The sequence below is a fragment of the Aotus nancymaae genome, unplaced genomic scaffold, assembly GCF_030222135.1.
Source record: "Aotus nancymaae isolate 86718 unplaced genomic scaffold, 86718_ANA_hifiasm-v0.15.2.pri h1tg000072l, whole genome shotgun sequence".
Classification (NCBI taxonomy): domain Eukaryota; kingdom Metazoa; phylum Chordata; class Mammalia; order Primates; family Aotidae; genus Aotus; species Aotus nancymaae.
The window spans coordinates 14,950,279-14,973,500 of NW_026988487.1; the positions used below are offsets into that span (position 1 = coordinate 14,950,279).

Sequence of the window (23,222 nt, forward strand, 5' to 3'; positions counted from 1 at the left end):
CCGTCTCTACTAATACAAAAAATTAGCTGGGCATGGTGGCGCGTGCCTGTAATCCCAGCTACTCAGGAGGCTGAGGCAGGAGAATTGCCTGAACCCAGGAGGCGGAGGTTGCGGTGAGCCGAGATCGCGCCATTGCACTCCAGCCTGGGTAACGAGCGAAACTCCATCTCAAAAAAAAAAAAAAAAATTAGATCCAAGCCCTTGTTTTTTTTTAGGCCAAATTAGCTCTTTTTACAGGCGTCACACACAGTACACACACAGATAGGTGGAAGAAAACCCAATCACTGGGTGGGGGTCTTTAAAAGACAGGGCTAGGAAAACATGCAGGTATCAAACCAGAAAGAAACATTCCCTAAGCCAAAATTGCTAAACAAAACCTTGCCAGGGAGTTACAAGCCAGGCCCTCAGGATGTGTAAAACAAGATGGGAGGCTTGTAGAACAAACCATACAGACAAGCAAAACACACCATATTGGCCATGGCCCAAGACTAGCCCCACAAATCCTTTTTCACAATTAAAGCTTTACAGAAAAAACAGTGATAGTTGGGGGGCCTGGCCTAGGAAAGGGAAAAAGAAACTTTAAAGGTTAACCTGGTGATGGGGTAGAGATGGGGAAAGAAAAGAAACAGTTTAAAAATGCCTGAGGAAGAACTTCTTATTCTTATGCAAGTGGTTCCTCCACCAGGGAGAAAAGTTTAATTTCTGTCCCACAGGGTTGAAACTCGTTGGCTGGGGAAGGGAAAGGTTGCCTTGGTGTGGCTGGGAACCAGTCTGCTGGCTATGTGGGACCCTTGGGCCACGTGTCCCAGTCCTGGAACAGAGGGGAGAGTGGCTGGGAGCTGCTGCTCCCCAGTCCCTCCTGAAAAAGGAAGAGAAAAGACCATGAAAAGGCCCCAGACCCGCAGGAGCAACAGGGGGTGGGGGTGTGGTTTCCCATAAGCTCAGAAGTCCAAGGATGAAAAGACTTAGAAAACCACAGTTAGAGGTTTTGAGTTCCCATTTCACTCACTGCTTCTTGAGCCCAATGTTGGGTGCCAAAAATGTTGGAGGACTTTTACTTTAATTGCAGGACTTTTACTTTAATTTAGCTAAAGACAGGATTCTTGTCCATCTCATGGCCAGGAAAATGTAGGCTCCCAGATGGTTTAAAGGGTGAGTAAAGCAGAGTTTTATTGGGTGAAAAGGGAATAAAAGGGGAAACAGGTACTCCTCAAGGTCAGAGTCCCCTGCTAGAGAGCTTCTTACCCAGCCGGAATCTCAGGCTCCACACTGGAAGAGGCTGGGCCAGGCTCCTCCCACTGCAATGGGCGTGAACTTCCCAAGGCTCCATTCTAGTGGGCAGGCTGGTAGGAGTTTCTCCAGGGATCCCTCCCACCTGGCTATCTTATTTGGACAGTTTTCCTTGGGAGATGATGAAACCAAGAATACACCCTGGGAAAAAAACAGTGAAAAGAGGGCAAAAAGGGTAAATCTAAATGTAAAATAACAATTTGAAAACAATATATTTTGAATATTGAATTAAATACTTGCTTCCTTTTGGTAATAATTTGTTTTTTTTTACATATTTTATTGAGATGGAGTCTCACTCTGTCACTCAGTCTGGAGTGCCGTGGCACCATCTCAGCTCACTGTAACCTCTGCCACCTGGGTCCAAGCAATTCTCATGCTTCAGCCTCCCAAGTAACTGGGACTACAGTTGTGTGCCACCACATCCAGCTAATATTTGTATTTTTAGTACAGACGGGGTTTCGCCATGTTGGCCAGGCTGGTCTCAAACTCCTGACCTCCAGTGATCCATCTGCCTTGGACTCCCAAAGTGCTGGGATTACAGGCATGAGCCACTTTGCCCAGCCCCTTTTGGTAATAATTTTTTGTTTTGAGACGGAGTTTCACTCTTGTTGCCCAGGCTGGAGTGCGATGGCACAATCTTGGCTCACTGCAACCTCCGTCTCCCAGGTTCAAGTGATTCTTTTGCCTCAGCCTCCTGAGTAGCTGGGATTACAGGCATACACCACCACGCTTGGCTAATTTTGTATTTTTAGTAGAGATGGGTTTCTCAATGTTGGTCAGGCTGGTCTCGAACTCCCGACCTCAGGTGATCTGCCCGCCTTGGCCTCCCAAAGTGCTGGTATTACAGGCATGAGCCACTGCGCCTGGCAATTTTTTTTTTCCTTGAGATAGAGTCTTGCTCCATTGCCCAGGCTGGAGTGCAGTTTCAGAATCTCAGCTCACTACAACCTCCACCTCCTGGGTTCAAGCGATTCTTGTGCCTCAGCCTTCTGAGGTAGCTGGGACTACAGGTGCACACCACCACGGCTGGCTAATTTCTCTATTTTTAGCAGAGATGGGGTTTTGCCATGTTGTCCAGGCTGGTCTCAAACTCCTGACCTCCAGTGATCCATCTGCCTTGGCCTCCCAAAGTGCTGGTATTACAGGCGTAAGCCACCTTTCCCAATTTGGTGATAATTCTTGCCTTACCTAAACTATAGTTAACCAAATTGTATGTGTGCAATAAGAATGGTTATACCAGAAAGGAAACACTTTTTCTTCATATCCCCTATCATATTTGTTTTATGTTGCACTGATAAGTTACCATATTATATTATTTTATACATGTGAGTATCTTGGGTATTTTAACTATTCCCTTTTTAAAAAAAAAAAAATTTATTTTTGAGACAGAGTCTAGCTCTGTCACCCAGGCTGGAGTGCAGTGGTGCGATCTCGGCTCACTGAAACATTGACCTCTCGGGTTCAAGCGATTCTCCTGCCTCAGCCTCCCTAGTAGCTGGAATTACAGGTGTGCGCCACCATGCCCAGCTAATTTTTTGTATTTTTAGTAGAGACAGGGTTTCATTGTATTGGTCAGGCTGGTCTCAAACTCCTGACCTCATGATCTGCTTGCCTCAACCTCCCAAAGTGCTGGGATTACAGATGTGAGCCACTGTGCCCTGCTAACTATTCCCTTTAAATTTTCTTGAAAATCAAAAATGGTATGACTAAGATTTCTTTTTATTTTTTTTCTTTTTGAGACAGAGTCTCTGTCACTTGACTGGAGTGCAGTGGCATGATCTTGGCTCACTGTAACCTCCCCCTCCCAGGTTGAAGTGACTCTCATGTCTTAGCCAATGGAGTAGCTGCCACCATGGCCGGCTAATTTTTTTGGTATTTTTTCATAGAGACAGAGTTTCATGATGTTGGCCAGGCTCGTCTCAAACTCCTGGCCTCAAGTGATCCCCCTGCCTCAGCCTCCCAAAGTGCTGGGATTACAGGCATTAGCCACTGCCCCCAGCTGGTTATTAGATTTTGGTTATTGAGCTTAGTTCAGTAGTTTCATTTATCAGAAAACATGTTGCCATTTTTGAAAGTACTGCTATGGAACTAATAAGACCAAGCTTTCGATGAAGATTTTATAACTTCTAGGTATTTGTAATACTGGTATTTTTGTTACTGAAATTTTTAAATTCTCTGGAAAAAATAGTTTTTTTTGTTTTTGAGACGGAGTCTCGCTCTGTCACCCAGGCTGGAGTGCAGTGGCGCAATCTTGGCCCATTGCAACCTCCACCTCCCAGGTTCAAGCAATTCTTCTGCCTCAGCCTCTTGAGTTGCTGGGATTATAGCCACACACCACCAAGCCTGGCTGAGTTTTGTATTTTTAGTAGAGACGGGGTTTCACCATGTAGGTCAGGCGGGTCTCAAACTCCTGACCTCGTGATCCACCTGCTTCGGCCTCCCAAAGTGCTGGGATTACAGGCATAAGCCACCATGCCTGGCTGGAAAAAATAGTTTTTAAAGTACTTCATGTATAACTAGAACATAAGGAAGATTAAAACCATTCCTGATTTACCACCTAGAGATCATCAGTGTTATATTTCCTTTATTATTGCTTCTCTGCGTATTTACTATATAGGCAATATATAGTGTAGTAGTAAAGGAGGGATTTTCTGAGATGAAACCCTTTGGGTTCAGATTTCTGTTCCACCACTTACTAGGCTGTGTAGTCTTAACAAATTGCTTAATTTCTCTGAATTTTGAGTTTCACATTTATAAATAGGGACTAATAAAAATAGATATTGTTTGCTATATGCCAGGTACCTTGCTAAGTATATTATGTGTAAAATCTTACTTATTCCTCCTCACATCTTTACTTAAGAAGTACTTAAAAGTGACTTTAAGAGGATCAAATGGGCCGGGCGTGGTGGGTCACCCCTGTAATCCCAGCACTTTGGGAGGCCGAGGCGGGCAGATGACAAGGTCAAGAGATCAAGACCGTCCTGGACAACATGGTGAAACCCCATCTCTACTAAAAATACAAAAGTTAGCTGGGCGTGGTGGCACATGCCTGTAGTCCCAGCTACTCAGGAGGCTGAGGCAGGAGAATTGCTTGAACCCAGGAGGTGGAGGTTGCAGTGAGTGGAGATTGTGCCACTGCACTCCAGCCAGGCAACAGAGTGAGAGTGGCTCAAAAAACAAAAAGAGGATAAATTGAAATGTAATGTACTTGGTATAGGAATTTTATCTATTTCCTTTTTTTTTTTCTTTTTTTTGAGATGGAGTCTCGCTCTGTCAATGCCAGGCTGGAGTGCAGTGGCATGATCTTGACTAACTGCAACCTCTGCTTCCCTGGTTCAAGCCATCCTTCTGCCTCAGCCTCCCAAGTTGCTGGGATTACAAGCAGCTGCCACCATGCCTGGCTAATTTTTGTATTTATTTATTTATTTTTTAGATGGACTCTTGCTCTGTCACCCAGACTGGAGTGCAGTAGTACGATCTTGGCTCACTGCAACCTTGCCTCCCGGGTTCAAGAGATTCTCCTGTCTCAGCCTCCTGAGTAGCTGGGACTACAGGCGCCCACCACCATGCCCAGCTAATTTTTGTATTTTAGTAGAGATGGGGTTTCACCATATTGACCAGGCTGGTCTTGAACTCCTGGCCTTGTGATCCACCTGCCTTGGCCTCCTCAAGTGCTGGGATTACAGTGGGAGCCACTGCGCCCAGTCTAATTTTTGTATTTTTAGTAGAGATGGGGTTTCACCATGTTCGCCAGGCTGGTCTTGAACTCCTGACCTCAAGTGATCCACCCGCCTCAGCCTCCCAAAGTGTTGGGATTACACACATGAGCAACTGTGCCAGCCTATGTATTTCTTCAAATTGGTTTTATAGAGTATATTTAACCTATTGTTAAAACTTATTTTTGATTGAACTTATTAGCCTACCTCTGGTTTATTTTGGCATTTAATGTACAAGATATAATAATCTAACTTGGCTTTTTGAAGTAGAAAACATGGAAGTGGGAAATGAGTTTTGCATTCTATTTCAATTCTAATAAAATGAGGAAGCTGTGGAACTGCCTTTATATTCTGTAGGAAAAATGGTGTGGTGGATCAGCAATGTTTTCCATAGGAATAAGGGGATGGTATTGAGAAGACTGTTAGAAAAGATTCATATGTGTAATCCCAAATTTAAACATTGTTCCAATATTACTTTTTCTTTTTTTGTCCTATTTACTATTAGAATTATGTGAGCATCAAAAGAAATGCAAAAGTTTTCTATTTTAAATCCAAGTTTGGTTGAATCATGGATGTGAAATCCAAAGATATGGAGGGACAACTGTACTAATAGCAACTTTATGCATATTAGTAAAAAATTGGAAACAACTCAGATGACCATGAGATGGTGAATGAATTTTAAAAATTGTGTTTTCTATACAGGTGAATGCTGTTCAGCAACAACATGGATGAATCTCAGAAACATTATGTTAAATGAAAAAAGTAGCCACCAAAGACTACAAAGTGTATGAATCCATTTACATGAAATTCCTAAAAAGGCAAAACTATAGTGACAGAAATTGGGTCAAAGAGGCTGTGTGTGGTGGCTCATTCCTATACTTCCAACTTTTTGGGAGTCCAAGGCAGGAGGATCACTTGAACCCAGTTCGAAATAATATAGCAAGACCCTATCTCTACAAAAAGTAAAAAAATTAGCCAGGCATGGTGGTATGTACCTGTAGTCCTAGCTACTTGGGAGGCTGAGGCAGAAGAATTACTTGAACCTGGGAGGCAGAGGTTGCAGTGAGCCAAAATCATACCACTGCATTTCAGCCTGGGCAACAGAACGAGACTACATTAAAAAAAAAAAAATTACATATATATAATAGTATAAAGGGCTATGGAAACTTTCTGGAGTGATGGAAATATTCTTGGTTGTAATGGTAGTATCAAGACATACTATATATGCATATATCAAAAGTTTGATAACTTTTACACTTAAAATGGGTAAATTTTTTTGAATATAAATTACCTAATGCATCTGAATTCAACATATGTAGAATAATTATTGCATTAAGTAGCAAATTAATATCTTTCTCTTTTTGAGACGCAGTCTTGTTGTATCACCCAGGCTGGAGTGCAGTGGCATGATCTCCACCCACTTCGGCCTCCCAAAGTGCTGGGATTACAGGCGTGAGCCACCATACCTGGTAATATCTATTAATATATCATAGAGAAGTATATGACTGATATTATTTATTTATTTATTTTGAGACAGAGTTAGGAGCACAATGCTTCATCAGTGATACATTTAAAAAAAAAAAGAAAACAATGGTTTTAGATGGTAAATGATTAGTAAATACATAAATACTAAATAAATATTGTACTTTACCTTGATACCTTGAGTTTGCTTGTGGAAGTGAGTGCAGGAAGGGATGCAGTTGTGAATTACTGCAAAGTTGGGAAAGACAGGTTACCTGAAATGAGATGGAAAATTGTATCACCAGGCTGGGTGCCGTGGCTCACATCTGTAATCTCAGCAGTTTGGGAGGCCAAGGCAGCCCCACCACTGAGGTCAGGAGTTTGAGACCAGCCTGGCTAATGTGGTGAAACCCCATTGCTACTAAATATACAAAAATTAGTCGGGTGCAGTGGCACATGCCTGTAATCCCAGCTACTCAGGAGGCTGAGGCAGGAGAATCCCTTGAACCCACAAGGCAGAGGTTGCAGTGAGTTGAGATCACGCCACTGCACTCCAGTCTGGGCAACAGAGCAAGACTCCATCTCAAAAAAAAAAAAAAAAGAAAAAGAAAATCGTAACACCAGGTGTGAAGAATAAGTGTGAATAACATCCAGTGAACGGAGGTAGCTGATACATGTTTAAGGTTTGTGTGGATGGGTGTTTGTGTATTTTGCATATATATATTTTTTCATTCTTTGGTTGCTTTTATTTCTAAAACTAGATGTTGCCTAATTTTTTTTTTTTTTTTGAGACAGAGTTTTACTCTTGTTGCCCAGGCTGGAGTGCAATGGTGTGATCTCAGCTTACCACAACCTCTGCCTCCTGGGTTCAAGCAAGCAATTCTCTACTAAAAATACAAAAAATTAGCCAGACATGGTGGTAGGCACCTGTAATCCCAGCTACTTGGGAAGCTGAGGCAGGAGAATTGCTTGAACCCAGGAGGTAGAGTTTGCAGTGATTTGTGCAATTACGCCATTGCACTCCAACCTGAGTAACAGAGCAAGACTCTGTCTCAAAAATAAAAAATAAAATAAAATTTAAAAGGCATGAGTAGTAATTCTGTGACTTCTCTTAAGAATTTCCTGGCCTATAAATTGCACTTTATAAATATTAGTGGAACAAATGAGAGAAACAGTATGCAAGATGGATTGGAGAGAATGAGACTAGAAACAGAATTCAGATGAGGTTATTACATTAGTCTAGACTACCAGCAATGGATAGAGAAAGAGATGCAAGTCTCTTGGATTTAGCAATTTATTGGATTGATGTTAGAGGAGAAAAAAGAGGCAAAAAATACTGAAGATCACATCTAGTTTTGTGGCCTCAGAGACACAAATGATAGTGGTGCCATTATCCCACGTGGGAAATGCAGGATGGACTGCTGAGTGGAATCTTGGAGTCATATGGTAGTTCTGCTTAGCTTTTTAATGAACTGTTAACTATTTTTCACCTCACATTTCTGGGTTTTTTGTTTGTTTGTTTGTTTGTTTTTTGAGATGGAGTCTTGCTCTGTTGCCGGGCTGGAGTGCAGTGGCGGAATCTTTGCTCACTGCAACCTCCACCTCCCGTACACCCCACGTTTCTAAGTATTGTTATTTTCAATATTATAAATGGAATTTTTGGCCGGGTGCGGTGGCTCATGTCTGTAATCCCGACACTTATGGGAGGCCGAGGTGGGTGGATCACCTGAGGTCAGGAGTTTGAGACCAGCCTGGCCAACATGGCGAAACCCCATCTCTACTAAAAATACAAAAATTAGGCTGGCCACAGTGGCTCACGCCTGTAATCCCAGCACTTTGGGAGGCTGAGGCGGGTGGATCACGAGGTCAGGAGATCAAGACCATCCTGGGGCCAACATGGTGAAATCCCATCTCTACTAAAAATACAAAAATTAGCTGGGTGTGGAGGTGCGTTCCTGTATTCCCAGCTATTGGGGAGGCTGAGGCAGGAGAATCACTTGAACCTGGGAGGCAGAGGTTGTAGTGAGCTGAGATCATGCCACTGCACTTCAGCCTGGCAAAAGAGCGAGACTCTGTCTCAAAAAAAAAAAAAAAAATGCTGGGAGTGGTGGCAAGTGCCTCTAATTCCAGCTACTCAGGAGGGTGAGGCAGGAGAATCGCTTGAACCCGGGTGGCAGAGGTTGTAGTGAGCCAAGATAGTTCCATTTCACTCCAGTGTGGGTGACAAGAGTGAAACTCTGTCTCAGAAAAAAAAAAGGAATTTTCTTTATTTCCTTTTCAGAAAGTTCATTGATAGTATGTAAAAGTACAGGCTAGGTGCAGTGGCTCATGCCTGTAATCCCAGCACTTTGGGAGACCAAGGTGGGTGGATCACCTGAGGTCAGTAGTTTGAGGCCAGCCTGGCCAACCTGGTGAAACCTCATCCCTACTAAAAATACAAAATATTAGGCATTGTGGCGCACACCTGCAATCTGGGCTGCTTGGCAGGCTGAGACAGGAGAATCTCCTGAACCTAGGAGACGGAGGTTGCGGTGAGCCAAGATGGCACCACTGCACTCCAGCCTGGGCGACAGAACAAGACTCCATCTAAAAAAAGAAAACCAAAAAAAGACTGTAGTTTCTAAATACCATTCTCTACTAAAAAAATACAAGGGATTGGTGGCGCTTTGGTAGGCCTAGGCAGGCAGATCACAAGGTCAGGAGATCGAGACCATCTTGACCAACATGGTGAAACCCCGTCTCTACAAAAAATACAAAACTTAGCTGTGTGTGGTGGTGTGCACCTGTAATGTCAGCTCCTCAGGAGGCTGAGGCAGAATTGTTTGAACCTGGGAGATGGAGGTCGCAGTGAGTTGAGATAGCGCCATTGCACTCCAGCCTGGGCGACAGAGCGAAACTCTGTCTCAAAAAAAAAGTACAACCAATTTTTGTATATTAATCTTTTATTTTCAAACTTTGATCTCTTGTCACCCAGGCTGGAGTGAAATGGCATGATCTTGGCTCACTGCAACCTCTGCCGCCTGGGTTCAAGCGATTCTCCTGCCTCACCCACCTGAGTAGCTGGAATTAGAGGCGCTTGCCACCAGGAGAATCACTTGAACCCGGGAGGCGGGGGTTGTGGTGACCTGAGATCGCAACATTACACTCAGCCTGGGCAACAAGAGCAATACTTTGTCTCAAAAAAAAAAAAAAAAAAAAAAGTAATACATGCATTTAGGGAATAAAAGTTTGAAAGTTAGAAAGGATCCATGGACTGAAAATAAGTCTCTGATATATCCTTCCATAGATCATTTGTGTATGTGTGTGTAAAGATACATCTTTTTATATAAATGGGTACATATTATTTATACGTTTATGCCTTGTTTTTTAGAAACCTAAATCTTCATATCTTTATCAATGCTATGAATTAAATAGTATTTATAGTGATGTCCTTATGTATACCCTTCTACCCAACAACCATCCTACCCAAAACTCAAATAGATTTTGAACATTAACTTTGCTTTTCATCTTTGCTCTTCTTTCAGTTTGAAATTAGGTGAGTGGTTCAGGAAATTGATTCTGTGTATTTCTCACCATTAATTACCCATGTGATTTTGAGAAAAGACACTTTACCCTTTGGGACCAAATAATCTCTTAATTTCTTCCAATTCTAAACTTTTGTAATTACATGTAATGTGTATAAGTAGTTTCAAACAATAAGCATCAAATTAGTTCTTTGTAGGTAAGCCTGATTCATACTATAATGTCAAATTTCTTGCTGGTATTTTTCAGTTGTATTTATCATTTCAGTTATTGGTATAATTACATATATGTGTGTGTTTGTATGTGTGTGTCTGTTGAGGGAGGATATAGTAGATAGTATGATCTCTACCAATGCAGTGGAAAGAGGCAATTTTCTTTCTCTAAAGGGAGTGCACATTTTACTAAGTTGGCTGTTTTCTAATCCTGAACCCTCTGACCAACAGATATGGGGAAAAGGGCTTTATAATATTAAATCAATTGCTTAGGACCAACAATGTCCTTTTTGTGAAAATCTGAAGGTTCTTAAAAGATGGAATACCATGACATCATCATTGTTGATTCAAGGAGCATTCCTCAAGTAATACTGAATATGCTGTGATTATCAGTACCCTCTCCCATCTTCTTTTTGTTGCTCTTGAATGATGTTATTGTCAATTATTTGACTATGTTTTGCAAATTTGGAGCAGTTACTTAATTCTGAAAATCCTACTTTGGTCTGAGATTTTAAAATAAACTATATTGGATTTTATTCTTTTATCAGCTTTTATGATTGGACAAAGTGATACCACCCACAAAAATTATGCCTTTCACATTTTCCAGTGTAAATAGCCTAATAAGTGATAGGTTTCTCTGGTCAACTTTTGTGGAACCAGGAACAAATTAGATCTCATTGACTATTTGTGTAATTGTTAGTTTCTTTTTATTGTTCACTTTATTAGGAAGGACATGGTAAATTACTTTAATATTTTCCTCTAAGAACAGATTAGATAATTTTTAAAAAAAGTAATCTGGTGCTCACACCTGTAATCCCAGCACTTTGGGAGGCCAAGGCGGGCGGATCATGAGGTCAAGAGATCACGACCATCCTGGCCAACACGGTGAAACCTTGTCTCTACTAAAAATACAAAAAAATTAGCGGGGCGTGGTGGCACATACCTGTGGTCCCAGCTACTCGGGAGGCTGAGGCGGAAGAATTGCTTGAACTCAGGAAGCGGCAGTTGCAGTGAGCTGAGATTGCCCACTGCATTCCAGCTTGGTGACAGCAAAACTCCGTCTCAAAAACAAAAAGTAATCTAATAGACTTTTAAAAAAAGAGAATTATATATGCTGTTTCATAGTACCTTTAAAAACTTGTTACAGATATTTATATTTTAAAAGCCTGATTTAGGCCAGGCACGGTGGCTCACACCTATAATCCCAGCACCTTTGGAGGCCAAGTTGGGTGGATTACCTGAGGTCAGGAGTTTGAGACCAGCCTGGGCAACATGGTGAAACCCCATCTCTACTAAAAATACAAAAATTAGCCAGGTATGGTGGCACACACTTGTAATCCCAGCTACTTGGGAGGCCGAGGCAGGAGAATTGCTTGAGCCCGGGGGACAGAGGTTGCAGTGAGCTGAGATCATGCCACTCCACTCCTGCCTGGCTGACAGAGTGAGACTGTCTCAACAACAACAACAAAAAACCCCACCTATATATAGTGTGTCCATTTTTTTAGTCCTACATTTTGTTTGGGTATTTATGTATGTGTATTTAGCAGACTGAAAGAATTATGGAGTCTAGGATTGCTGCAAAAGCTCCTCGCTGCTGTTTCTTTCCTGTAGTTTTTTTCATGACAGCTATTAAAAGTGAACAAGATCTGGAGGATAGCCTAGAAAAAAAGAAAAAAAAAGTGAACAAGACTTTTTTTTTGTTAGTTTACATTGATGGCTCTGTTATAGCAATATTCTGAAAAGGTGCAGGGCAACCAGGATGGTGCTAATTTTTATAATAAAGTAATTTTGGGAACTTGAGTATGTATAGAAAAGCAGTTATGCACTGAGTGTTATTAACTCTAGTCTAACAGTGTAATGATGTATTTCAGGGTTGTCTTTTGGGGGTTCTCATATATTTATATATCATATTTTTTACTTTTCCCTGTCTTCTAACAATCCAAACAATATACATAGGTGTTCATGGATCTTTTTTATTTATCTTTTTTCCTGGTTATAGAAATGGAATATATAATTATTGTTTAAAAGTTTGAACATAAGGAAAGCAGACTTGTGATACTGGCCATAATGGTCACCATAACTACCTAGAAATAATGCTTAACATTTTGGTATGTTGTCCCCTTGTCTCTACAAATTATTTTGTGTATATGATACTATATTGTGCATAGAATTTTTGTTTTTCTTTAACCTTTTAATTATAAAATCAGATATAGAAAATATGAAAAATACATAGCAGCTGGGTATGATGGCTCATGCCTGTAATCCCAAGCCCTCCTTTGGAAGGCCGAGGTGGGAGAATCACAAGGTCAGGAGATCAGGATCATCCTAGCTAACATGGTGAAACCCCGTCCGTCTCTTCTAAAAATAGAAAAAATTAGCTACGTGTGGTGTAATGCACCTGTAATCCCAGCTACTTGGGAGGCTGAGGCAAAAGAATCGTTTCAACCTGGGAGGCGGAGGTTGCAGTGAGCCGAGATTGCGCCACTGCACTCCAGCCTGGGCGACAGAGCGAGACTCCATCTCAAAAAAAAAAAAAAAAAAAAAAAAGGCCGGGCACAGTGGCTCATGCCTGTAATCCCAGCAATTTGGGAGGCCAAGGCGGGTGGATCACGAGGCCAAGAGATTGAGACTGCCCTGGCCAACATGGTGAAACCCCGTTTCTACTAAAAATACATAAATTAGCTGGGTGTGGTGGTGCATGCCTGTATTCCCAACTACTTGGAAAGCTGAGGCAGGAGAATCACTTGAACCTGGAGGCAGAGGTTGCAGTGAGCTGAGATCGCGCCACTGCACTCCAGCCTGGTGATAGAGCGAGACTCTGTCTCAATAAATAAATAAATGAAAAAATAAATACATAGCTTAATGAATTATTATTATAAATCATACAATCTTGTAACCACTACCTAAGGCAACAAATAGAACTTGCATGAAGCTTGTGGTCTCCCTATCTTCTATCGGTCTCACACCAGTCACAACCGCTTCCCTTTCCCTAAATTAACCACCATCCTAACATTTATAGTAATCACTTCTGGGAGTTTCTTTATGGTTTTATACCCAAGTGTGTACCACTAAACTCTATTACTGAGTTTTGAGAGTGCTTTAGATATTCTGGATACAAATCTTTTTTCAGATATGTGATTTGAAAATATTTTCTCCTGGTCTCTGGCTGGACTTCATTCTTTTAACAGTGTCCTTTGCAAGAGAAAAAGTTTTTAGTTTTGATAAAGTTCAAATTAGCCTTTTATGGATCATGCTTTTGGTATTATGCCTAAGAACTCTGCCTAATCCAAGATAACGATTTTCTCCTTTTTTCTAAATGTTTATAGTATCAGCCTTTTATATGGAGTTTTGAGTTCATTTTTCTGTAAAGTGCAAAATATAAGTCAGATTTCAATTTTGGATGTCCAGTTGCTGTGGCACCATTTTTCAAAAGATTACCTTTTCTTTATTGCACCTTTGACAAAAATCAGTTGATCATATTTGTATGACCTGTTTCTGGACTTCTGTTTTTGTTTCATTAGACTGTGTGTATCCTTTCATTCATTACCACACTGTCTTGATTATTTGTAGCTTTATATTATGTCTTCAAATCAGGTAATATGAGTTCTTCACCTTTATTTTATTATTTTATTTTAATTTTTTCTTTTTTGAGACAAGTCTTGCTCTGTCACCAGGTTGGAATGCAGTGGTGTGATCTCGGCTCACTGCAACCTCCAACTCCCTGGTTTAAGCGATTCCCCTGCCTCAGTCTCCCGAGTAGCTGGGATTACAGGCACACACCACCATGCCCAGCTAATTTTTGTATTTTTAGTAGAGACAAGGTTTCGCCATGTTGGCCAGGATGGTCTCGATCTCCTGACCTTGTTATCTACCTGCCTCGGCCTCCCAAAGTGCTGGGATTACAGGCACGAACTACTGCATCTGGCCCCACCTTTATTCTTTTTAAGTTATTTTGGCTAATTTGGAGCTTTTGCCTTTTCATATACATGTTAGAATCAGTTTGTTGATCTCTACAGAAAATCCTGTTGTACTCTGAGATTGTGTCGAATCTATGAATCATTGAATTTTTGGATCAGAAGAGAATTACCTCATAATAATATTGAGTGATTCACCATAAATACAGTACATCTCTCCATTGAATTAGGTGGACTTTGATTTCTTTCACCAGATTTGTATTGTTTTTACTTTACAAATTATACCCATGTATTATTAGACTTAGGTATACTCAGTTTTTTGCCATTGCTATTTTTTACATTTTTGGGATTTTCTCTGTACACAATAATATTATTAGTAAGTAGAGTTTTCTTTCTTTCTGGTATGTATGCCTTTTAGTTCTTTTTCTTCCTTTATAAAGCAAACACTGACTAGAAATTCTAGTACAGTGTTGATTAGGACTGCTTAGAGGGGATATCATTGCCTTCATTTTCTTTTTTTCTTTTTTACTTTTAATTTTTGTGGGTACATAGTAGGTTTATATATTTATGGGGTACATGAGATATTTTGAAACAGGTGTGCAATGTGAAATGAGCACAAAGGAAGAATGGGGTATTCATCCCCTCAAGCACTTATCCTTTGAGTTGCAAACAATCCAATTATACTCTTTAAGTTATTTTAAAATGTACAAATATGGAACAGTGTACAAATTTGCATGTCATCCTTGTGCAGGGGCCATGCTAATTTTCTTATTCCAATTTTAGCATATGTGCTGCCCAAGCAAGCACCCTTTGCATTATTTCTAATCTTTAGGGGAAAGCTTTCAGTCTTCAAGCATTACATATGATGTTAGCTGCAGGTTTTTTGTAGATACCTTTAATAGGTTAAGGATGTTCCTTTCTATTCCTAGTTTTGAGTGTTTTTATCATGAATAGATGTTGTCAGTTTGATTTTCTGTCTCTGTTTATATTTCTTCTTTAGTATGTTTAGAATGGAGAATGACAATGATTTTCTAACGTTGAACCAGCCTTGCGTTTCTGGATAAATCCTGCTTGATTGTGCTGTGGTATCATTTTTATATATTGCTGAATTTAATCTGCTGATAATTTTGTTGATGATTTTGCTTTTATGTTGATGATTTTTGCTTTTATATTGGTCAGAAATCTTCAGTTTTTGTCAGTGTTTTGGTTTGTTTTGATATCAATGTCATGATGGCTTCATAAAATGAATTGGGAAATGTTCTCTCTTCTAAGCTTGAAGAATTTATGTAGAATTGGTATTTTTTTTCTTTAATATTTAATGGATTTGATAGTGAAACTGTCTAGGCCTGGAGTTTTCTTTCACATACATGTGACTAATCAGGTTTATTTCTTCTTGAGTGAGTTTTTGGTAGTTTTTATCCCTGTTAAAATAATTTGTCCATTTCATCTATATTGTTAGTTTACAGCTGTTCATTGTATTTCCTCATCTTTTTAATGTCTATAGGGTCTGTAGTGATATCGCTTTCGTTTGTTTTATTAGTAATTTGTGTCTGCTTGTTTCCCTTTGTTAGTTTAGGTAGAGGCCTTTCTGTCTTATTGACTTCCTCTGCTTCCCTTCAAAGAACAGCTTTTGACTATTGATTTTTTTCCTCTGTTGGCTTTTTGTTTTCTCTCTTTTTTTTTTAACTTTTTATTTATTTTTTTAAAGATGGGGTTTCACCATGTTGGTCAGGCTGGTCTTGAACTCCCGACCTCAGGTGATCTGCCCGCCTTGGCCTCCAAAGTGCTTGGATTACAGGCATCATCTACTAAGCCTGGCGGCATTTTGTTTTCTATTTCACTGATTTCTATTCTGTTCTTTAGTATTGCCTTCCTTATATTTACTGTTGGTTTAACTTGCGTTTTTGTTTCTATATTCTTTTTTTTTTTTGAGACGGAGTTTCGCTCTTACTGCCCAGGCTGGAGTGCAGTGACATGATTTTGGCTCACTGCAACCTCCTCCTCCCAGGTTCAAGCAATTCTCCTGTCTTAGCCTCCTGAGTAGCTGGGATTATAGGCGCCTGCCACTACGCCTGGCTAATTTTTGGTATTTTTAGTAGAGATGGGATTTCACCATGTTGGCCAGGCTGGTCTTGAACTCCTGACCTCAGGTGATCCGCCTGCCTCGGCCTCCCAAAGTGCTGGGATTACAGGGGTGAGCCACCACGCCTGGCCTCTTTCTATATTTTTAAGATAGAAGCTTTAGAAGCTTAGATTATTGATTTGAGACCTTAGTTTTTCTAAAATAGCAGTTAGTGCCATGCATTTCCCTCTAAGCACTGCTTTAACTGTATCCTATAAATTTTATGTTGTATTTTGGTTTTTATTCAGTTCATAATCTCTTCTAATTTTCCTCAAAACTCCATTATTGACTCATGGATTACTTATAAGTATGTCATTCACTTTCCAAATGCAGTCATGTACCATGTAACAATATTTCAGTAAACAATGGACCACACATACAACTATGCTCCCCATAAGATTATAGTAATTGTATTTTTTTTCTTTCTTTTCTTTTTTTAGAGACGGGGTTTCACCATGTTAGCCAGGATGGTCTTGATCTCCTGACCTGGTGATCCACCTGGCTTGGCCTCCCAAAGTGCTGGGATTACAGGCGTGAGCCACCATGCCCAGCCATATTCTTTTTTTTTTTTTAGATGGAGGTACACTCTTTTTGCCTAGGCTAGAGTGCAATGACACAATCTCGGCTTACTGCAACCTCCGCCTCCCGGTTTCAAGCAATTCTCCTGCCTCAGCCTCCTGAGTAGCTGGAACTACAGGCATGCACCACTATGCCTGGCTAATTTTTTGTATTTTTAGTCGAGGTGAAGTTTCACCATATTGGCCAGGCTGATCTTGAATTCCTGACCATAGGTGATCTGCCTGCCTTAGCCTCCCAAAGTGCTGGGATTACAGGAGTGAGTCACCGCTTTGTTTGTTTTTTTTTTTGTTGTTGTTTGTTTGTTTGTTTTTGTTTGTTTGTTTGTTTTGAGATGGAGTTTCGCTCTTGTTACCCAGGCTGGAGTGCGATGGCGCAATCTCGGCTCACCGCAACCTCCGCCTCCTGGGTTCAGGCAATTCTCCTGCCTCAGCCTCCTGAGTAGCTGGGATTACAGGCACACGCCACCATGCCCAGCTAATTTTTTGTACTTTTAGTAGAGATGGGGTTTCACCATATTGACCAGGATGGTCTCGATCTCTTGACCTCGTGATCCACCCGCCTAGGCCTCCCAAAGTGCTGGGATTACAGGCGTGAGCCACCGCGCCCGGCTGTTTGTTTGTTGTTAAAGAGAAGAGGTTTCACTTTGTTGCCTAGGCTGGAGTGCAGTGACTATTCACAGGCATGATCAGAGTGTACTGCAAACTCACACTCCTGGGCTCAAAGTGATCCTCCAGCCTGAGCCTTCTGAGTAGCTGGGACTATAGGCACCCACCACTGTGTCTGGGTTCCCCCGTTTTTATTAACTATATTAGGGGTATTAGGATGTTGTTCATTTCTTCTTTTTAAAACTCTACATTGTTAAGGATATTAACTCTTTCTTATTTAAGTTTGAGACTTTTTTTTTTTTTTTTTTTTTTTTCTTGGTCCCTCTGTTTGCTTCCTTTCTTTTTTTTTTTTTTTTTAAGAGAGAGAGAGAATAGGAAGGAGAAAAAAGGAAGAGAAAGAGAGAGAGAGAATGGGGAGGAGGGAGAAGGAAAAGAAAGAGGGAGAGAGAATGGGAGTATTGCTTTCTTGCCCAGGCTAGAATGCAATTTAGTAATGGGTATTGAAAACCTCTTTTATACTGATAATTATACTTAATGATGTAATCAGGAAGGAGTAAGGGAAGAAGATAACAAACAAACAGCCAACCAATATTTAATTTAAACCTATGAAATGCTATGCGATTACTGAGGAGTGATTTACTTCCAATTATATAGTCACCTTTGGAATAGGTGTGAGGTGGTAATGTATGTTTTGTGTATTTGAAGTGGAGAGTACTATAAATATTTATTAAGTTTACTTGTTCCGGGTCTGAGTTCAAGTTCTGAATATCCTTGTTAATTTTCTATCTCGTTGATCTATAGAATCGTTAGCTCTTCTTGTTGCATTGATCCTTTTGCCATTATGTAATGTCATTCCTCGTCTCTTTTGATCTTTGTTGCTTTAAAGTCTACTTTATCAGAGGTGAGAATTGCATCTGCTGCTTTTTGTTTATTAGTTTATTTTTACTCTCTGTTCAATTGGTAAATCTTCCTCCTTCTCTCTGAGTCTTTGTGTATTGTTTCATGTAAGATGGGCCCGGATGCAGCATACCGATGGGTTTTGGCTTTTTATCCAATTAAAATATATGTAAGTTTAATACCAGCATTTGATACTAGCTGGCTGTTTTGCCCATTAGTTGATGTGAATTTTTTATTGTGTTAAAGTTCTTTGCTTTTTGATATATTTTTGGAAAGGCTGATATTGGTTGTTCCTTTATATGTATAGTGCTTCTTTCAGAAGCTCTTGTAAAGCAGGCCTGGTGGTGGTGAACTCTCTAAGTACTTGTTTGTTCGCAAAAGATTTAATTTTTCCTTCGCACATAAAGCTTAGTTAGGCTGGATAGGAAATTCTGGGTTGAAAGTTCTTTTCTTTAAGGATGTTAAATATTGGTCCCCACTCTTTTCTGGCTTGTAGGGTTTCTGCTGAGAGATCTGCTGTAAGTCTGATAGGTTTCCCTTTATGGGTAACCTGAACTTTCTCTCTAGCTGCCCTTAGTATTTTCTCCTTCATTTCAACCCTAATAAATCTGGCAATTATGTGCCTTGGGGTTGGTCTTCTTGAAGAATATCTTTGTGGTGTTCTCTGTATTACCTGGAGTTGAATATTACCCTGCCTTGCCAGGTTGGGAAAATTTTCCTGAATGATATCCTGAAGAGTATTTTCCAACTTGGATTCATTCTCTTCATCACATTCAGGTACACCTATCAAACGTAAATTAGGTCTTTTCACATAGTCCCATATTTCCTGGAGACTTTGCTCATTCCTTTTCATCCTTTTTTCTGCATTCTTGTCTTCTCGTTTCATTTCACTGAGCTGGTCCTCGACTTCTGATATCCTTCCTTCTGCTTGATCAATTCGACTGTTTAAACTTGTGCATGCTTCGCGAAGTTCTCGTGTTGTGTTTTTCAGCTCCATCAATTCACTTATATTCTTCTCTAAATTGTCCATTCTCATTAACATTTCGTTAAACCTTTTTTCAAGGTTCTTAGTTTCTTTGCATTGGGTTAGAATAAGTTCTTTTAATTCACAGAAGTTTCTTATCACCCACGTTTGGAAACCTGCTTCTGTTATTGGAATACCGGTGTAATCTATTAAGCCTTGTTCCGTTACTGATGAGGAATTGCAATCCCCTGTAGAGGGAGAGGCATTCTGATTTTGAGTATTCTCTACCTTTTTACGCTGGTTTCTTCCCTTCATTATATATTTGTCCGTCTGTCGTCTTTATAATTACCGACTTTCTAACTGGGTCTCTGACGTCCAACTTGTTGATTCCCTGCGCCGAAATCTGAGCAATCCACTGAGCCGGCCAAAAGAGCGGTGTTAAGATTGATGGTGCTTTTCTGCCCGGGAATATCCGGACTCTGCACCAAGAACTGGCGTGCTAAGGCACCAGCAAAACCGCCACGCCGGCCACAAGAGTCGCCCTGGCGACCCGTGGAGCTCCTCCACTGGGAATCTCGTGGTCCGTGAGCAACTAATATTTGTCTGAAAGTGTGGCGTCCTCTCGTTCTTTGAGCTTTCACTGGGAGGTACGTGCCCGAGCTGCTAATCATCAGCCATCTTGGATCTCTCCAGTTTGAGACTTTTTAAAAGTTTATTTTATTATTATTTTTTGAGACAGGGTCTTGCTCTGTCGCCCAGACTGGAGTGCAGTGGCACAGTTTCTGCTCACTGTGGCCTCCACCTCCTGGATTCAAGCAATTCTCCCGCCTCAGCCTCCTGAGCAGCTGAGACTATAGGCATGCACTACCACACCCATCTCATTTTTTTTTTGAGATGGAGTTTCGCTCTTGTTACCCAGGCTGGAGTGCAATGGCGCGATCTCGGCTCACCGCAACCTCCGCCTCCCGGGTTCAGGCAATTCTCCTGCCTCAGCCTCCTAAGTAGCTGGGATTACAGGCACACGCCACCATGCCCAGCTAATTTTTTGTATTTTTAGTAGAGACGGGGTTTCACCATGTTGACCAGGATGGTCTCGATCTCTTGACCTTGTGATCCACCCGCCTCGGCCTCCCAAAGTGCTGGGATTATAGGCATGAGCAACCACGCCTGGCCCCTAATTTTTATATTTTTAGTAGAAACGGAGTTTCACCATGTTGGCCAGGCTGGTCTCGAACTCCTGACCGCAGGTAATCCACCTGCCTTGGCCTCGCAGTGTGCTGGGATTACAGGTATTAGCCAACTCACCTGTCCTATCTTTTTTAAAAAAAATTCTTAGAGTTGTACTTCCTGCTTTTGTATCAAGTTTATCTGCTTTTTATTCTTTTATTTTATTTTATTTTTTGAGATGGAGTTTTGCTCTTGTTGCCCGGGCTGGAGTGCAATGGCATGATCTCGGCTCACAGCAACCTCTACCACCCAGGTTCAAGCAATTCTTCTGCCGCAGCCTCCCTAGTAGCTGAGATGGCAGGCATGTGCCACTACGCCTGGCTAATTTTGTATTTTTAGTAGAGACAGTGTTTATCCATGTTGGTCAGGCTGGTCTCAAACTCCTGACCTCAGGTGATCTGCCTGCCTTGGCCTCCCAACGTGCTGGGATTATAGGCGTGAGCCACTGTGCCAGCCTGCTTTTTATTCTTTTTGGTGTCTTTTACTGTGTTCCTTCCTCTCAGATTTCCTTTTTTATATTGTCAAATATGTCTGTTTCCTTATTGCTTTGGATGTAGATCATAGATAAGTTTCCTCACACTGGTTACAAAGAAATTTACTCATATTTCCTCCTAGTACTTATTTCATTTTTTAATATTTGTGTATCTGATCCCTATGTAAATCTGATGTTCAGTTTGAGGAAAAGGTATAATTTTTCTCTCATATGGCTATTAGGCTCTCCCAACAATACATTTTTATCAAATCAATCTTTGCCGCATTGATTTGAGATGCCTTTTTGAGCCACTTAGCAGTAATGTTTATGGTAAGATAAGTGATAGGCATATAATTTTTTTTCCAAATGGATTGACAAGTTTTCGCAATTTATTTCTTCTCCTTTAACTGTGTGTGTTAAATTTCAAGGTAGACAAACATGGGTTTGTTTCTGCGTTTTTTTTTAGGTTATTAATATTCTTGTTTTGTTTTAGTATTTTACTCTTGTGATGGTGATAGTATTGTGTTATATTTTGGTCTTTGGTTGAGCAAGTATTTCAATCCCTAATTATTTCTTGTCTATCTGAGTTTTTGGAAGTTGCTATCCTGCATTTTCTCTGTTCTTGACAACTTTAATGTTTTTATGTATCATAGTCTTACGCATTACTGTTTGTTCTGTAAGTATTTGTGGAAGTGAAATTATTTTTAGGAGCTGCAGAGAAGAGGAGTATATTCTTTTATTCAGCAATATTTATATAATATTAACTGTAGAAGGTAAGGGGTAGGAGCTAGAGAGATGATACAAAGATGAATGAGACACATTGTCCCTGCTTGTTTAGGACAGAGAGTTAAATAATAGCAATATAATATGGTATATGCTGCGGGATGCTTTGGGGGCATAAAGGGAGGGTGACCAACTCTTCCTAATAGACTTAAGATTTTACAAACTTTATGACATTTAATCTAAATCTTGAAAGACTTTGAGTGGGAATTTGTTAGGTAGATAACAAAGAAGATGCAGATCATGGACCAAGTTAGAAAATTTTAATGTAAAATAATTCTTGTTAGGGTACTAAAATTTATTCAAAATTCTTAAATGTGGTCTTAAATAACACTGAAGTTTGTTATTTTTTATAGGTTAATTGAAAATTAATACTTTATATGGAATTTAGTTCAACCTACTAAGTTTAGGAATGAGAAGTTAAGTGACTTTGCTATGGTCAAAATCAAGTTTATAGGGAAAGAGTTGTCTGTGTGAAATTCATTACTTTCTCTCACTGTATTTTTCTTTTATGTCGGTTAGAGTTGATTAATACACTGGCATATGGTATCTGAACAGAAAAGGAAGTTTCCTGTTGTTGAAAATACTGTGGGTACATTTTGAGTTATTGTGTATTTTAAAAATCTCTTTTATACACTTGACATTCAAAAGAAAAAACAATCTCTTTTATGTTATCTTCTCTATTGATGAGATAACTGCATCAGAAGTAAATTTTTAAGTATTGACTTGGAAAGCCTGCCAAGACACAAAGATTATCTCATTTTTTAAAAGTGCTGTATACTGGGAACTTTTTTAAGTACCACAGGTGTTTATGATGATGAAACGGGTTTAGGAATTACTGCAGTAGTATCCACACTGCCTTTTCAGTGAAATTGTAGACATGAGATAAATTTGTAGATGCTATCAGTATATGACCTTATACTGACTTTTTTTTTTTTTTTCTATTTCTCTACAGTAGTTTATGCCAGCTTCATTCATACAGATGAACCAAGGATTGGGATAGCAGTATAAAATTAGAATCAGACAGCTGACTGCTCAGCAGGATGCCATCAACTAACAGAGCAGGCAGCCTGAAGGACCCTGAAATTGCAGAGCTCTTCTTCAAAGAAGATCCAGAGAAGCTCTTCACAGATCTCAGAGAAATTGGCCATGGAAGCTTTGGAGCAGTGTATTTTGTAAGTGTTAATGGCTTGATGTCAGTGACCAGCATTTACTTAATGTCCACTCCTGACAGAGCAAAATACAGTAAATAAAAAGAGATATAGGGCCAGGCAGGGTGGCCCACGCCTGTAATCCCAGCACTTAGGGAGGCTGAGGCATGTGGATCACGAGATCAGGAGTTCGAGACCAGTCTGACCAATATGGTGAAACCATCTCGTGCCTGCAATCCCAGCTACTCAGGAGGCTGAGGCAGGAGAATTGCTTGAACCCGGGAGGTGGAGGTTGCTGTGAGCCAAGATT

The 23,222-nt window shown here is 40.4% G+C and overlaps 1 protein-coding gene and 1 pseudogene across 2 annotated transcripts in view; one reads left to right on the forward strand and one right to left on the reverse strand.

Annotated features, from left to right (window-relative positions):
* TAOK1 (TAO kinase 1) overlaps positions 1–23,222 on the forward strand; it is a 180,113-nt gene that overhangs the window by 44,272 nt on the left and 112,619 nt on the right. The window contains exon 2 of one of the 2 annotated variants that reach the window (XM_012449312.3): positions 22,717–22,936. In XM_012449312.3, the coding sequence (XP_012304735.1) occupies positions 22,805–22,936 (132 nt within the window). In that variant the 5' untranslated portion in view covers positions 22,717–22,804. Of the gene's footprint in view, positions 1–22,392; positions 22,937–23,222 lie in introns of those variants that run through there. The other variant, XM_012449313.3, reaches the window with a different exon arrangement.
* On the reverse strand, positions 14,822–14,922 carry LOC135271022 (U6 spliceosomal RNA; annotated as a pseudogene).